General features: G+C 36.2%; 1 protein-coding gene across 7 annotated transcripts in view; it reads right to left on the bottom strand.

The window, feature by feature from the left end:
* The window catches only part of IFT88 (intraflagellar transport 88), a 57,065-nt gene that overhangs the window by 20,835 nt on the left and 21,504 nt on the right, over window positions 1-14,726 (bottom strand). For all 7 annotated transcript variants that reach the window (XM_056328310.1, XM_056328313.1, XM_056328312.1 and 4 more), the window contains 6 exons: window positions 12,156-12,255; window positions 7,277-7,363; window positions 6,437-6,623; window positions 5,738-5,846; window positions 4,140-4,290; window positions 2,907-3,022 (listed from right to left, as the gene is read on the bottom strand). In XM_056328310.1, the coding sequence (XP_056184285.1) occupies window positions 2,907-3,022; window positions 4,140-4,290; window positions 5,738-5,846; window positions 6,437-6,623; window positions 7,277-7,363; window positions 12,156-12,255 (750 nt within the window). The remainder of the gene's footprint in view (window positions 1-2,906; window positions 3,023-4,139; window positions 4,291-5,737; window positions 5,847-6,436; window positions 6,624-7,276; window positions 7,364-12,155; window positions 12,256-14,726) is intronic.

Genomic DNA, 14,726 nt, shown 5'->3' with positions numbered 1-14,726 from the left:
AGTTATAATTTTAAAATGTAACTTGTTTGCAATTACTAGCAATTTATAATGCAACATTCATATTTATCAATTAGCATATCTAGGTTCTATTTTTAATACTAAAACACCGAAACATCTATGCTTTGTCACCCACTATTAATAATCTCATCCCAGACAAAAATAGAATCATAGACTCATTTAGGTTGGAAAAGACCTTTAAGATCATCAAGTCCAACTGTTAACCCAGCACTGCCAAGTTCACCACTCAACCATGTCACTAAGCACCACATCTACATGTCTATTAAATGTCTGCAGGGATGGTGATTCTACCACTTCCCTGGGCAGCCTGTTCCAATGCTTGACTACTCTTTTGGTGAAGAGATTTCTCCTAATATCCAATGTAAACCTCCCCTGGCACAACTTGAGGCTGTTTCATCTTGTCCTGTCCCTTGTTATCTGGGAGAGGAGACCAACTCCCACCTGCCTACACCCCCCTTTCAGGCAGCTGCAGAGAGCAATAAGGTCTCCCCTCAGCCTCCTCCTCTCCAGGCTGAACACCCCCAGCTCCCTCAGCTGCTCCTCATCAGACTTGTGCCCCAGCCCCTTCCCCAGCCCCGCTGCCCTTCCCTGGACACGCTCCAGCCCCTCGACGTCCCTCCTGCAGCGAGGGGCCCGACACTGAACCCAGGGTTCGAGGTGCGGCCTCACCAGTGCCCAGTCCAGGGGGCGGTCACTGCCCTGGCCCTGCTGGCCACACTGTTTCTGACACCAGCCAGGACGCTGCTGGCCCCTTGGCCACCTGGGCACACTGGGGGCTCATGCCCAGCCGGCTGTCAGCCAGCACCCCCAGGCCCTTTCCCACCGGGCAGTTCCCAGCCCCCTGCCCCAGCCTGTAGCGCTGCCTGGGGCTGGTGTGACCCATGGGCAGGGCCCGGCACTGAGCCCGGTTGAACCTCACACCACTGGCCTCGGCCCATCGGCCCAGCCTGCCCAGACCCCTCTGCAGAGCCTCCTGCCCTCCAGCAGACCAACACTCCCACCCAACCTGGTGTCATCTGCAAACTCACTGAGGGTGCACTTGATCCCCTCATCCAGATGGCTGATAAAAGATACTAAACAGGACTGGCCCCAGTACTGAGCCCTGGGGAACACCACTTGTGACCGGCCACCAGCTGGATGTAACTCCATTCACCACCACTCTCTGGAGTCAGCAAGCCAGCCAGTTTTTTTACACGGCAAACAGTACACCCATGCAAGCCATGAACAGCCAGTTCTCTAGGAGAATGCTGTGGGAGACAGTGTCAAAGCCCTTACTAAGGTCCAGGCAGACAAATCCACAGCCTTTCCCTCATTCACTAAATAATTTCTCTGTATTACAGACAGATTACAATTGCAAATAGTAATGAAGAATTTTATATGCCAATTATTTGTACTTTACAATCCACATACTTCTGTGTTTCACGCATGGACTGAGTGCAACACGAAGCATAAAATATTTAGATCTTTGCCAAAACAATACTATGAAATAGTTCTTTTTAGTTTCAGCTGTTTATTTCCAAAGTTCCCAAGAAGGCCATGAACACCAACATACGTGGTTTATTTAATGTGGCCAGTATTCATACTGAAAAGAATACTGGCAAACCTGTGAACTGCGATTTCTGTTAACTGTCTCCTGCATATCTTCATCTGCTCTACATCTCTATTTCTTTACAATTATACCACAATTTGGGTGAAGCCTATATTTTCTATGTATTCTTAATTTTTAAACCTTATTTGAGGTTTAAAACCCTTGGATTTTCTCTTATATAATTAATGACTACTCTAACTCAAGCCCTTTCAAAACCATAATTAGTATTTTTTACCAAACTTCTAACCACCTAACTCATGGTATGATCTTCCTTTGAATAACAGTGTACACATTTTTGTTCACATGCTGTCTTGTTCATGCATGTCATTCAGATTCACAGAACAAAAAGAATGTCAAATTTTAGATCAGCACAAGACAATAACTAAGTTTTGCTTAGCCTGATTTTTGATAGGTTTCCCATAACACAAAAGAAAAATTCACACTTTGAGTGAATTTTAGTTGCACAAATTTTAGTTGGTCTATTAACACAAAATACTTCACGAACAAAGACAAATATTTGTTGCCGCATGAAAAGACCATATGCATGTCTTTCTAGAATTCTGCTTGAACTCTGGATTACAGATTTAAATTCGGCCAAATTTTTGTTTATTAACCATTTGTCAGAATTCCAGAACCTTTCTAATCTAAAAAAATGACCTATATACTTTAAGTGCATCATACTCTGCTAAAGGACAATTTCAGCAATTAAGTTGCTGAACTGACCTCAATATATTTCAAACATCTCTATTGGGATCAATTTGATCTTCAACTTACTTTCACTGACCATTGGTAATTCACACTGCACGTTTTTGCTTGCTTCTATACCTTATTTGTAATATCCTTTTTATGGCAGTAGAAGTTATGCAAAAAGTGAAAATGCAGCAGTAACTGCTAACAGATGCATTTATCTAAACTATCAAATCCTTGCTGCATGGTAAAATAATAGAACGGAAATATTTCACATAAAGCCACAGAGGAGGTGGTCTTGGTGGCTTAGGAGAACTATTCCCCACTTCACAGTTGTGTTTAATGGGAAAGGATAGAGAAAAGAGATTCTAATACCTAATACAATACCTAATACCTTGCACCCAATGGATGATCTTACTTAACATTGAAATTGCACAGTATGAGCAAAACCACACTGTAAATGAATAGAAAGTTGAGAAAATTAAACAATATCCTAAATATTCTTAACTCTGGTATTTGCTTATAGTATTAAACTTACCCAATTTATCACTAGATACACTTATGGATATCTAATCAAAAATATTTGAGTAGGCATAAAATAATAATCACTTACAGGATAAGGGCTGCTCTTTCAAAGTACTCAATGGCTTTTTCACAAAACTGGGTGTCAATGTAATAGGCTCCAAGCCATTCAATGACCTCAATGTTTGAAGGGAAATACCGGTATGACTGACAAAATAGGAAAGGTGAAAGAAACAATTTTAGTGATATACAACATATTTATGTTGCTTCTGGAATATCTTACTCAAGTGTTTAAATCTCCAGATGCCAAAACTGTGTAATATATGAATGGAAGCAGTGTGCTATACGAAGTAATCCTGAAAAAAAGAAAAAGCATGCCAAGTTTTCTAATTACGGAATGCTTTTCAGAAGTTACTTGAGATGAGCCCGTCACATTTTATTAGCCTTATTAGAAATATTATTTTAAATAGCTTGCAACAGCAAAAATGTTTACTTAGATCATGTCTACATGCAAATAAGTTAGCATTTTTTAACATTTTAGGTAACTAATACATGTACAATTCTACACTCAAATCAGTCTGCTGGAAAACTCACCCTAAAAGCATTCTTTTCTATCAAATACGTATGTATGCAAAATAACATTTTCAGCTTTTTAGAAATTCCCACTGAAATAGGCAGCAAAATTATCATCAAGCATAACTCCACTAGTATTCAGATTGTAACACAGCCTTTGGTCATCCTCGCTTTACAGAAAAAAAAAAAGAACTCTCAGATTGCAGCAAAGCAACTTCCTGTCTTATTCCTGTTTCTAAAACAGAGGAATCTCTATAAACTACAGATAGTGCTATGGCTGGTTTGAAATAAGAGAGGATGCCTATCTTTAGGCAACTGTATATACACAGTGTGTAGCTACACCCTTAAAACATATATATAAACACATTATATATGTACCTCCATATCCATTATACAGATTTAGTTTCCAATCAAGGCAGTCATGTTACACAACTTTAAAATTACATTTATTCTATACATGTTTTGTCTTCATTATATTTCAAATTAAAATTGTTAGGGGTCAATGTAAACAACAACCATACAAGAAATGAAAGTCTGAGGTCGAATACTACATGAAAATACAGGTTATTTGTTTCCTTAGGATCTGACTACAAAAATTAGATTTTGTCAACTCTCTCCCAATTTTTTTTTCTTTTCTAGATGACATTTAAAAAAGTTTAAATGAATCAATTGCTAATTTGATAAAGAAATTTTGCCATAGATTCCTATAACTATGACAAAGTGCATTGGAAAAGCAATAAAGGACAAATACCTCATAGTAATAATGAAAAGCTTGGGATTTATCACCTTCATTATCATACAATTTCCCTAGCTTTGAAAGTACATGTGGATCAGTTGGTACTATACTGATCAACTGCAGGAGCCACTCCATGGCTTGATTGGGGTCTTCCATGATCTCATATCTGAGTTTTCTTCAGTCAAGGACTGATGCCAATGATATTTTGATTTAGTTAGAATTCCTACTACTTTACATAATGTAATCCATACGCTGGACAGATACACCAGTCACTGTAGTGTGGAGAAACATTGGCCTTTCCCCCCCACACATTGTTTTCATAATTTATCCATATCAGAAAGTATTTTTGTTACACTGAGGAAGAGAAATATTCAGAGGCTACGGCTGCTCTTTCACCTTAAAAACACTTGAGCTCAACAGAACTTTGGGCTTGTTTCTCCTCCCTCTGTGTCACTAATTTTGACTTCTTCATTTATAAGAACAACATTTAAGAACCAGGCAATTTATTTGTAGCCTTAACAACTTGCGTAGTTTTTTGTAATACATCATTTGTCATAAAGTGAGTGTTTAGGTAAAACTGCTATCCCAAGAACTGACTTGTGTGCAGTGAGATTTTTTGCTGTATGTCTAAGTAGCACAGCACAGCCACTGTATGATTCTGATCCAGCGAACAGCAGCAGCCTTAGCTGTAATAAGGGCTGCAGTGTGCTCTCCCCCAGCTAGTCACCCCTGAGTAGCACAACAGCTCAGACCTCTGCAGCAACACAAGCTGCAGCTACTGCCCAAAGTGTTTTTTCAGTTTCTGCTGCACCCTACCCTTCATGGAAAAAGGTTGTGACTATTGGCGGAAAGCAGTTTTATACAGCACTGGAGCAGATAAATTCTCCCCCAGACAGGAACTGGGAGTTGTAGGGCCATTTATGCTGTTGTAAAGGGGCTATACAAGGAACAGAGATCACAGCCCTTTTGTAGTTTTGGAGGTTACTTATTTTACTGACTAAAATATATTTTTATTACCTTCATTAATCTTCAAAGTGTAGTACAGCAACTGGAATCTGCAACACCTTGGAGAGGATCTTTTTATGGTTTGCACATCCTCAGTTGAAGAAATTCACAGTGTAGAATATCACTGGGGATATGCAAAGCCAAAACCTCCCCTCCTCAGCTTTTCAATCTATTGAGCTTTTTGAATGCTGGGAGACAATTATTTTCTTACACATACACTAACTAATCTGAAAACAGGTTTCCGAAAAGAACTTCATTAACTATTATTTTTTTTTTCTTAAAAGATTTTACTCCTTTGTGCTTGTGTCTGCCCCATCATTTTCATAATAAAATCAGCAGCATTTTAAATATTACATGATAATATTGAGTTTAAATGTATTCCCTACAGTGTGAATAGTTTTAATGTATTTCTTCACTGGAAATGTCCAAGAAGGTTTTAAGTTCTGTTCTCACTTTCAAACATCAGAGCATGAATCTATGCATGATCATCCTAATAATGGACACTACAGTAAATTTTTAAGTCATCATGTCATGATTGAAACACGTATTTTCAGATTAAATGAGTTTACTAAAACCAACATTCCTTATCATAATCCATAAAAAGATACATGTTTGCTATCTGGTGAAGGACTTGGGCACTATTTCGAAGGACTGCGTGGAGTTTCAGAAAACAATCCAAAGCTTCATCTATTCTGTTTAACTTCTTGTATGTTAAACCTAAAAATTAAAGGTTACAGTATTAATACAATGAGAAAAAGATGACTTCGGCATATTAACTGACAGAATAACCAAGAAAAATGAAATAGGAACACAGCACTCCGAGGCAGTGCTACTGCCTTGACACTGATGGACTCTATTTGAGAACACCATGCTTATAATTCTTGCCAGCTAGTATGACTTACTGAATTGATAAATGCAAGGAACATGAACCTAACCAAAGACCAAGAACATATGTAATCTCACTTTTTGAAAGAGATGAATTAAGGAAAAGGAGGGCTTTTGGAGGGGAATTAATCTGATGGTTTAATAATGCTAGAAATGGTATATTTTTAGTAGGTAGTAGAAATTTTTAGCTTCAAAGTGACTTAATCATCTGCAATGACTGCAGATGATGTTGTTAACACTGGGGTTTTTTGCAGAACAGATAAGAAATACAGCTTAATACTTGCCATAAAATAAACTACTGAGTAAAGTAATAATAATTAGTGTTATATACTTACAGACAAGAAAACTCTGAAAGCCAGATTCTCAGAACACTAGTGTTAGCTTTAGACAAAAGCTAAATCACAAAAGCACCTTTGGCTTACCGAGATTGTAAAGTGCTTCAGTGCATGAGGAATCATTCCTGAGAGCTTCCTTATAAAACTCAGCTGCTTTTTCATAGTCTCCATTTGCAAAAACAGTATTTCCTTTGTTAGTTAGAGCTGCTGGATTGTACCTATCAGAATTTACAGCTAAATCTGCGTAGTTAGTTGCTTGTGCCAATTCATGCTCCTACATGAATGAAGCAAACATTGCATTAGTCATTTGTCAGTCAATTTTCTTGCAGCTGTGGTTTCTTACAGTTAATATAGTGGAATTTCAGAAGACTGAGAATAAAAAAAAACACAAACCCACAACATTCTTCAGTCCTAAAATATTCCTTATGTATTTTCATAAGGCAGACCATCTCTTTCAAGTTTCAGAGAATTTAACACTTGAGAATTGTTCTGCCACTCTGTCTAGAAGCTTTCTTTGTTGCAAGAAAGTAGTATTTATTTCTTTAAAAAACCCACAAAAATAAATTCCCATACCCTACAAACTTCATACACAAACACACCAGCCTAAGCTACATACTTCACATGTTGCTGAAGTTGAGCCAGGGTCTTCAGGACCCAAGTTTTAAATGCAGCTGCTAGACTTCTGCACAAATCACACTGCAGGCACACTTCTGTGGCCTAGGGCTCCATCTGGCTCTTCCTCCCAGCAACAGGATACAAAGGACATGCTCCAAACTTCAACTATAGCCAAGAATGGGTGTTCTAGAGTAACTCCTTGAACATGCAGTTTCCTTGTGTTTACAGAGGTTATTTAGACACAAAAATTGCTACAAAGATACAGAAGTTGCTACATACACTCCATCTAGTTTTGTGGATGCAAACACTTACCAAATAATAGAGGAATGAGAGGTTTGTTGCAGCTGCACTCTTCACTCTGCTATCCTTTTTTTCAAACATTTTTAAAGTCTCCAGTGCCTAGAAGTTAATATGGCAACAATTTACTTCCCACCGAAGCAAACTTACACCAAAAAATTCTTTCAGAAAACATTGATAAACTTCACAGTAACAAACAGCTAAAATTATCAACTCATATACTCACATACAAGATAATTTAGGGCTTGTAACACACTTGTAAGCATGTACACACAGAAGTGTATCTGTATGATACATAATATTAGTCTTGATCACAACATTTCAGTAGTATTGGCTATTTATTACTTCTTCAAAATTTAGATTAGCTATGGCTACCTTGAAGTACACAGATATCTGACAATTGTATACATATAAACCAGACGTTTATATTATTTGCTTTACATTACTCGACTAACTGAAATTCCCATACCTGTTTTTCCAGTTCTTTAACTGAACACAAAAAGACCAACATTAAAACTCTTCTTAAAAACCTAAAAAAGCACATGCTATATAAAAAATAATATGCAACACAGTGTAGGATTTCAACTTGCAGTTGTTTTGTGTAATAAGATGGTGACACCTGTCTAAGTTTTGGTAAGTACTCAAACTCGAAGACTGAGGCCAGAAGACTTAAAAAAAAAAAAAAATCAACAAAACCAAACTTAAAACTTCTACATGAAAACTAAATTCCATAAACTTCAAAATAAAGTTTATGCACAAGTAGTAAACAAATTTATAGCTAATAAACTATCAAAGAAACTTTGTAATAAAAGGCAGTGCTTTTTTCATTGACTATGTGATAACATTTGTAACTGCAGACTAAATTATTAGGAAAATCTGGCTTCTTTACACTAAATGTTTATACTAACGACACAAACTGTTAGGACTATCACAGTGAACCCAGTTCGATCATCTATTACAAAACAGATGTGGCAACTTCATTTTAGCCATCAACAATAGTAATACAAAAGTTTCCTTCTTCCTTTACATGTCAAAGTGAATTAATGATACTGTGTGGAATGCCAAAACAAGCATAAAGGATCCAAGTTTTAATTGACTGTCATACATACTGTTTTTACAGTTCCTTTACACAAAGACCATGACTGTACTAGTGGCGTGTAAAATGACAACATATATACAGCTAGATGTAGTTCATTAATTCAGACAACTACATTCCACCCAAGAAATATATACTACTAAAGATCATAATAATCTCCTAATAATAGAAAGTTCTCTAAAGAAATACACCAATTTCACTCAAGAATAAGTGTTTCAAAAGTTAGGCTCTAGCTTTTGTGGTCTCTGAAATGTAAGACTTTGACTATGATAATTTTAAACTTTTATATACATTTGTGACTTTCTCCAAAAAAGGAATGGTCCCAAGTACTTACAGGTGCAACATTACTATACTTGAGGTACTCTACTCTAAGACTTGCTTCTTCACAGAATTCATTTTTAGTGAGCTTAGAGCTATATAGTTCATAAGTCACTTTCTGAAAAGCCATTCCCATTGTAGCAGATTTGTTTACCTTTGCTTTTACTGCTAAATGGAACCTTTAATGATAATGATTAGACTAGAAGTAATATCTTTTTCATGTATAATGAAAAGTTCACATGACTCTGAACTCTTGTTCACCTTTAATTATGTTGCAAGTCTCTTGAACCATTTCAGCAATTACGAGCCTTAGGATGAAAACCCATAGGAATACTCCTTTCACCCTTACAAAGTAGAAACGCTCTCATTGTATCATCAGCTAAATTTATATATTTCTAAAGATCTTCTAACATTTTCATCCCAACAATAACAATTACTTTGATTTAACAATCAAAACACAGACTGTCCAAATTTTTCTTTGTGACATGTTTCCAATGTACTTAATTATTTGCTTATAGAAATTAAACTTCTAAGCAGCTTGCCTGACTCAAGCAGTGTCTGCCAGAGATTTTAAGGAGCTGTATGACTAAGCTGAAGAATTTTGGTTTTGAATTAATTTTCAAAGTTTTTCTTTAAAATTAAGAAAACATTCAAAATATCTAATACACACAACCTCTTACTAATAAAATGCAGCCTAGAGGTATAGAGTAATTTCCACCCTGAAGCTTGGTGGTTGTTTTTTTTTTTGCTAGGATTGTTTTTAAATGATTTATTCATTATAATAAGCACATAGTGAAGCCCATTACAACAGAAATCTATTTTATTTTTTTTTTAAACACAGTAAAACTTTCAGCCTTGAAACTATTTCAAGAAGTTTCCATTCTTGTTCTTCAGCCAAAGGTGTGTTGAGCAGGTGGTGAATTAGTAAGTATATGAACAATAGACAGTATGAACACAAGTAGTTGCGGCAGTTTTATTAGGGGCTGGGGGGAAGACTGCAATCACCATTCTGCGTCCCACTCTACTATTTAGTAGTGCCAGTGCAGGTTAAAGGTCTTCTATCACATGATCAAAATAAAAAGAGCATCCTCTCCACTTACTCCTAACTTCCAACACCCTTCTCTCTCCCTCCATTGGAGTACTCCACAGAAAACTCACCAACAATCTCTGCATCTCATTTTACCTCTGACAATTGACTTTTTCTAAACCTATACTGGACACTAACTGGAAACTACAAAAAATTACCATCAAAATAGCAAATTCTTGAGATCATATAACTGCATACCTACCTGTAACACTATCACCCTTCAAAAGCTATCATCAATAAAGCTACAAGATTTTCCAAACTCTCAAACTGCTTCCTGATGTCCAAAAAGCCATCAGTCAGACATGCAGTATAATAAAGGATAACTCTCTTGCTCTGTCTACAGGGAAGGAGGACAGGACAGACAAGAGGAGCAAGAGCAGGAAATCAGAAGAACTTAAATATGAGAAGAAAATAATGACAATGGTGAAGGGACCGGAGCATCGCCCTCATAAGTAAAGGCCGAGAGAGCTGGGCCTGTTTAGCCTGGAGAAGACAAGACTGCGAGGGGAATTTTACTAATGCAAACAAGTATCTTATGGGCAGGTCAAGACGATGGGGCCAAGCTCTTTTCAGTGGTGCCCAAAGACAAGTTAAGGGGCAATGGCACAAACTGCAACACAAGAGGTTCCACCTGAATATGAGGAAAAACTTTACTTTGAGGGTGAGGGAGCACTGGAACAGGCTGCTCATAGAGCTTGTGTAGTCTCTTTCTCTGGAGCTACTCAAAACTCACTTGGACACAATCCTGTGCAACCTGGTCTAAGTGAACTGGCTTTAGAAGGGGGTCGGACTAGAGGATTTCCAGAGGTCCCTTCCAACCCCAACCGTTCTGTGATTCTGTGAAAAGTAGGCTAAAGTTAAGCACATGGTCCTATGTGCATCCCTCCAAGCTACATGAAGGTAAAGGACCTTAGAAGATAACAGAGGTACTCAGCTTCAGTTATAATTTTGCTGTATATGATCTCTCATACTTCTTGCCACTCGTGCAAATCCAGGGGCTGCTAGATTCCTTCTTATTATTCAGTATTTCTACCACTGAATATACTGAACAGTGCATGTCAGAAGGAAATCGAGCAAATAATCCTGACAGATATATGAGCTTCTTTTTGTTCAGGTGGAGCTGTTTTCCAGCTGCTCACATTACAAACCGAGCCATTCTTCACAGGCAAATAAAAGATCACATGACAATTTTGACAAAAACCTGGTATTATAAGTTGTCCAACAACCTATAAAAATGTGATTAAGAGCAAAAAAAATGCATTTGTGTTAAAATAAAACCTAAGAAAGGTGCGCATTCACTTAAATAATACCAAAAACTTAAATGTGGTAAGTTGTGGTATTAATTTATACACCTGCATGGGCAATTTATATGTGCAGAAAAGGAAAGCTACAGTTAACAGCCTGCTGTACTTATTAGCAAGAGACTGATGATGATTTTTAACATGACGGCAGTTCAGCATAAAATTCATTGGCAGAAATTTGTTTAACTAGTGACTGGACAGCCAGCTGCAGAAAGAGGCTTTATCCACATAAACATGAATAAATAATTTCAGCATAACCAAAAGTGACTTCACATGTATATTAAAAATTATAAACAATGAAAAGAGAACATGTAATAAAACACATGATAAAATCTGTAAAATCACAAATATTTTGGTAGACCTATCTTCTAAATTCCTACCAAGTAATGAATTTTGAGCAATGAGCTATATTTACTTGGAAGTACCAACACTGTATCTGTTCTATGACCTTTTTTTCTAATACACACTGTGTCTTTAACTGCTATTATATATTTTCAGTAATGCTGATTCATCCTAGCCCTCTGTGCCCTCCAAGGGAGCAATCTTTTGTAAGAGATGCAGAACTGTCCAAACTCCTGAGCAGATGTTTAATTTAAGTCCAAGGTCAGATTATAGTACTTTAGGGAATGCTGTAGTACATAGGGAACAGTGAGAATAACATAACATTAACAATAGTAACACATATGAAATGAATCTGCATACATTTTGGTACTATAGTCAACCTAACCAAGAGAAAGATTCAGCTCATACTAATGAAAACACCTCCATTGATTAGCAACATGCTTTCCAGGCTCTATTGACTGTACTGACTACAGTTCCACTAATTTAATGACAGCTTGGACACCCAGTGAAGATGTCAAAATGTAAGACACTAAATTTAATCATGAACTGCATTCACTGTAACTTCTGTGGCAGAAATTTCATTTAGATAAAACTCACCTCTTGCAGCATTTTTATAAATTTGACTAAGCAGCATCAAGGTAATTATTACGTTTGCATAAATCTTTCGCTTGCTGAAAAATATGCTGTGACTAAGACAGACTTCTCTGCCAATACAGTATTAAAAAGTAGTAATGTGAAATGTTACTATACCTGGTTAAAATCCTGCTGCCTCAAGTAGGTAGTGGCTTTATTTATTTCCAAGTCATTGGCTAACTCTACATAGTGGGAAGCTTTTACTACTTCAACACACCTGCAACAGAAAGCAAGCCATAATGATAAACAAAATGCATCTGTGCAAATGCCAATAAATTACATATTTTTGCAGCCAATTTGCTTTCTGAAACAAGTTGTTCTTAGCTATTCCTTCTTCACAGAAGCAAAGAGCACTTTGATTAAAAAAAAATTGAAAAAATATTTTATTCTGGTAACCTACCTTAATAGTATGCCTGCTCTCATTTTTTTTTTTTTTTTTTTTAGTCTGCTGCATACATATCATTATTTCCCATCACTGGGTGATACTTGAAGTCAGATACTGACTAAGATGATTTTTCAAACAGTTTTCTTTGGATATGTTCTATCAGGTGATTTTTCAAACCTCATCTCCTGTTGCATATACTACCAAACCCATAAAATAGCTTAATGAACAAAGCCAGAGACTGCAGATTGTGTCCCTGAGCTACATAATAATAAAGTTGTCATAATAAACCTCTTTCTGGTCATCACCAAGTTACTTTTGGCTTAGGGTCTTCTGCAAAATGGGGGCAGAACAGAACGCAGCAGACAGTTACAATGTTCACTCACAGACACCATCTTCCAGGGTTTGATGTGCTGTACTTTAAAATTTCCTAATCATTTGAAACAAAACCCTTCTTTATTGTATGCATATACTGTTCTCTCAAACTATTTGGAATTAAGCACACCTAACTGAGCAACTTTGTGGGATGCTTCTTTAATCCCTTCCATTTTTTTTTTTTTTGAGTGGTGGAAAGCCTTTTTCTTTTCTTCTAATAGTTGGCTAATTTGCCAACAATTGTTGTTAAATTAAACAGTCTGCTGCTACAATTGGGTTGGCACATGGACAGTGTCTATACAAAGCATACAAATGCCTTTTGATGTTGGAGGAAAAAATATATTGAAAAAAATAGCAATTTCTGCAAAGACATCTGTAATGAAAGTCAAAAAACATTTATCAGCTGTTACTGTTGAAGTCTTAACCATAAAACGCAGTGAGCTCTAACTATCCAACTGTTCCTTCTGGAATATGACAAAGCAGTCCCAAGATTATGTCACATTTTAAGTAAGATGTTATGAAATCCTAAGACTGTTTGTCCCCATTTTATTTCTGTAAATAAAATTAATCTGATGAAAAGCACATTTAATACTCAGAGGACTCATAACAAAGTGTAATATTTGGAAAACCAAGCTCAGACTGCTGGTTAAACTTCTTCACTGGGCTTGAATACCTCAGCCTAGAAGAATAAATTGTCCTGATATATACAAAACAATCTCATATATCTCACCAGAAGTTGTTTAATTAGCCAGAACAGATATGAGTTTTACTTCATGACAAGTATTTTGTGGATAGCACTAAGGAATCTGAGTATCTGACAACCTTTTCCAGTTTTCTTGAACAAAAAACAAGATACAGAGCAAACAAATTTGACTTACTCATGCTAACAAGTTGCAAAGCAGCAAGCTAAATTTCACAAGACATGCTGTTTAAGTTCTGGTAAGTCAGAATGACCAAAGTAGGAAGATTATAAGATTATAATGATTATGAAACCATCAAACACCACCTTGTGGACTCCAGCAGACTAAACACGTCTGTGTGAGAGATTATTTCATGTTAGTATAAACAGTTTTATTAGTAAATCATAATTATAGGACCTGCAAAATTTGAAAATAATCCTAACTAGCCAAAAAAAAAAAACAGGTAAAGGAAAGTTCTCTTTTCCCATCAAACTTCCTTCACTTCCCAAACACTGAACATATCTGTTTGTAATGTTGTGACTGCAGATATACAACATTCATTTGTATACATGTTATTTTCCAATAATGTTATTAAAAATACTAAAAGTATCAAAGTAAGTCCTTACAATGGAAAACTAGAATCTAGTATAACTATTCAAGATGTATTTTTAACCAATAATTTTTTTATACTGTTCTTATGAGAAGTGTGTCTATTTCATTTTGCTTTAAAGAGCATTCTGCTCTAGAAAGCACCACAAAAAGCAAAAGCTAAGCTGTAAATGGAAAAATAGAAGTGGATACGAAAGTCAAAACAGTAAACTGTATCAGCAGCCTATCATTGTATACACTTGTATAAGTCTAAGAAACAGTAGATTAAGTTTACATTTATAAACACTAAGTTTATAAATGAAATAGAAATAAACCTTCCTAGTAATATTTAGATTCCAGTGTTTTATAGAATGTCTCTATGGAGTAATAAAACTTCTTAGGCACCCCAAGTCTTTATTATGCTATCTTCAAAATTACAGTAAAGAGCAGCGATCATTGCTTTCTGTATAGCATTTGTCTATTGAGTCTTCTAAAAGTTCTTCAATTTTCAAACTGATTTTTCATATTCATTTGAACTTTAAGCCCTTTTTGTGCTAATACAGAGCAGTTCAAAATATGTAATTGACAGTTGAGTTTCAATGATAAATGAATTATTTTTTTTTAACACAGAATACACTCCAATGCTTTGTTTTATTCTTCTCC

Source organism: Falco biarmicus, chromosome 2 (assembly GCF_023638135.1).
Source record: "Falco biarmicus isolate bFalBia1 chromosome 2, bFalBia1.pri, whole genome shotgun sequence".
Lineage (NCBI taxonomy): Eukaryota > Metazoa > Chordata > Aves > Falconiformes > Falconidae > Falco > Falco biarmicus.
The sequence above is the reverse complement of the archived record's forward strand: the minus strand, read 5'-3'. Positions and strand labels throughout refer to the sequence as shown.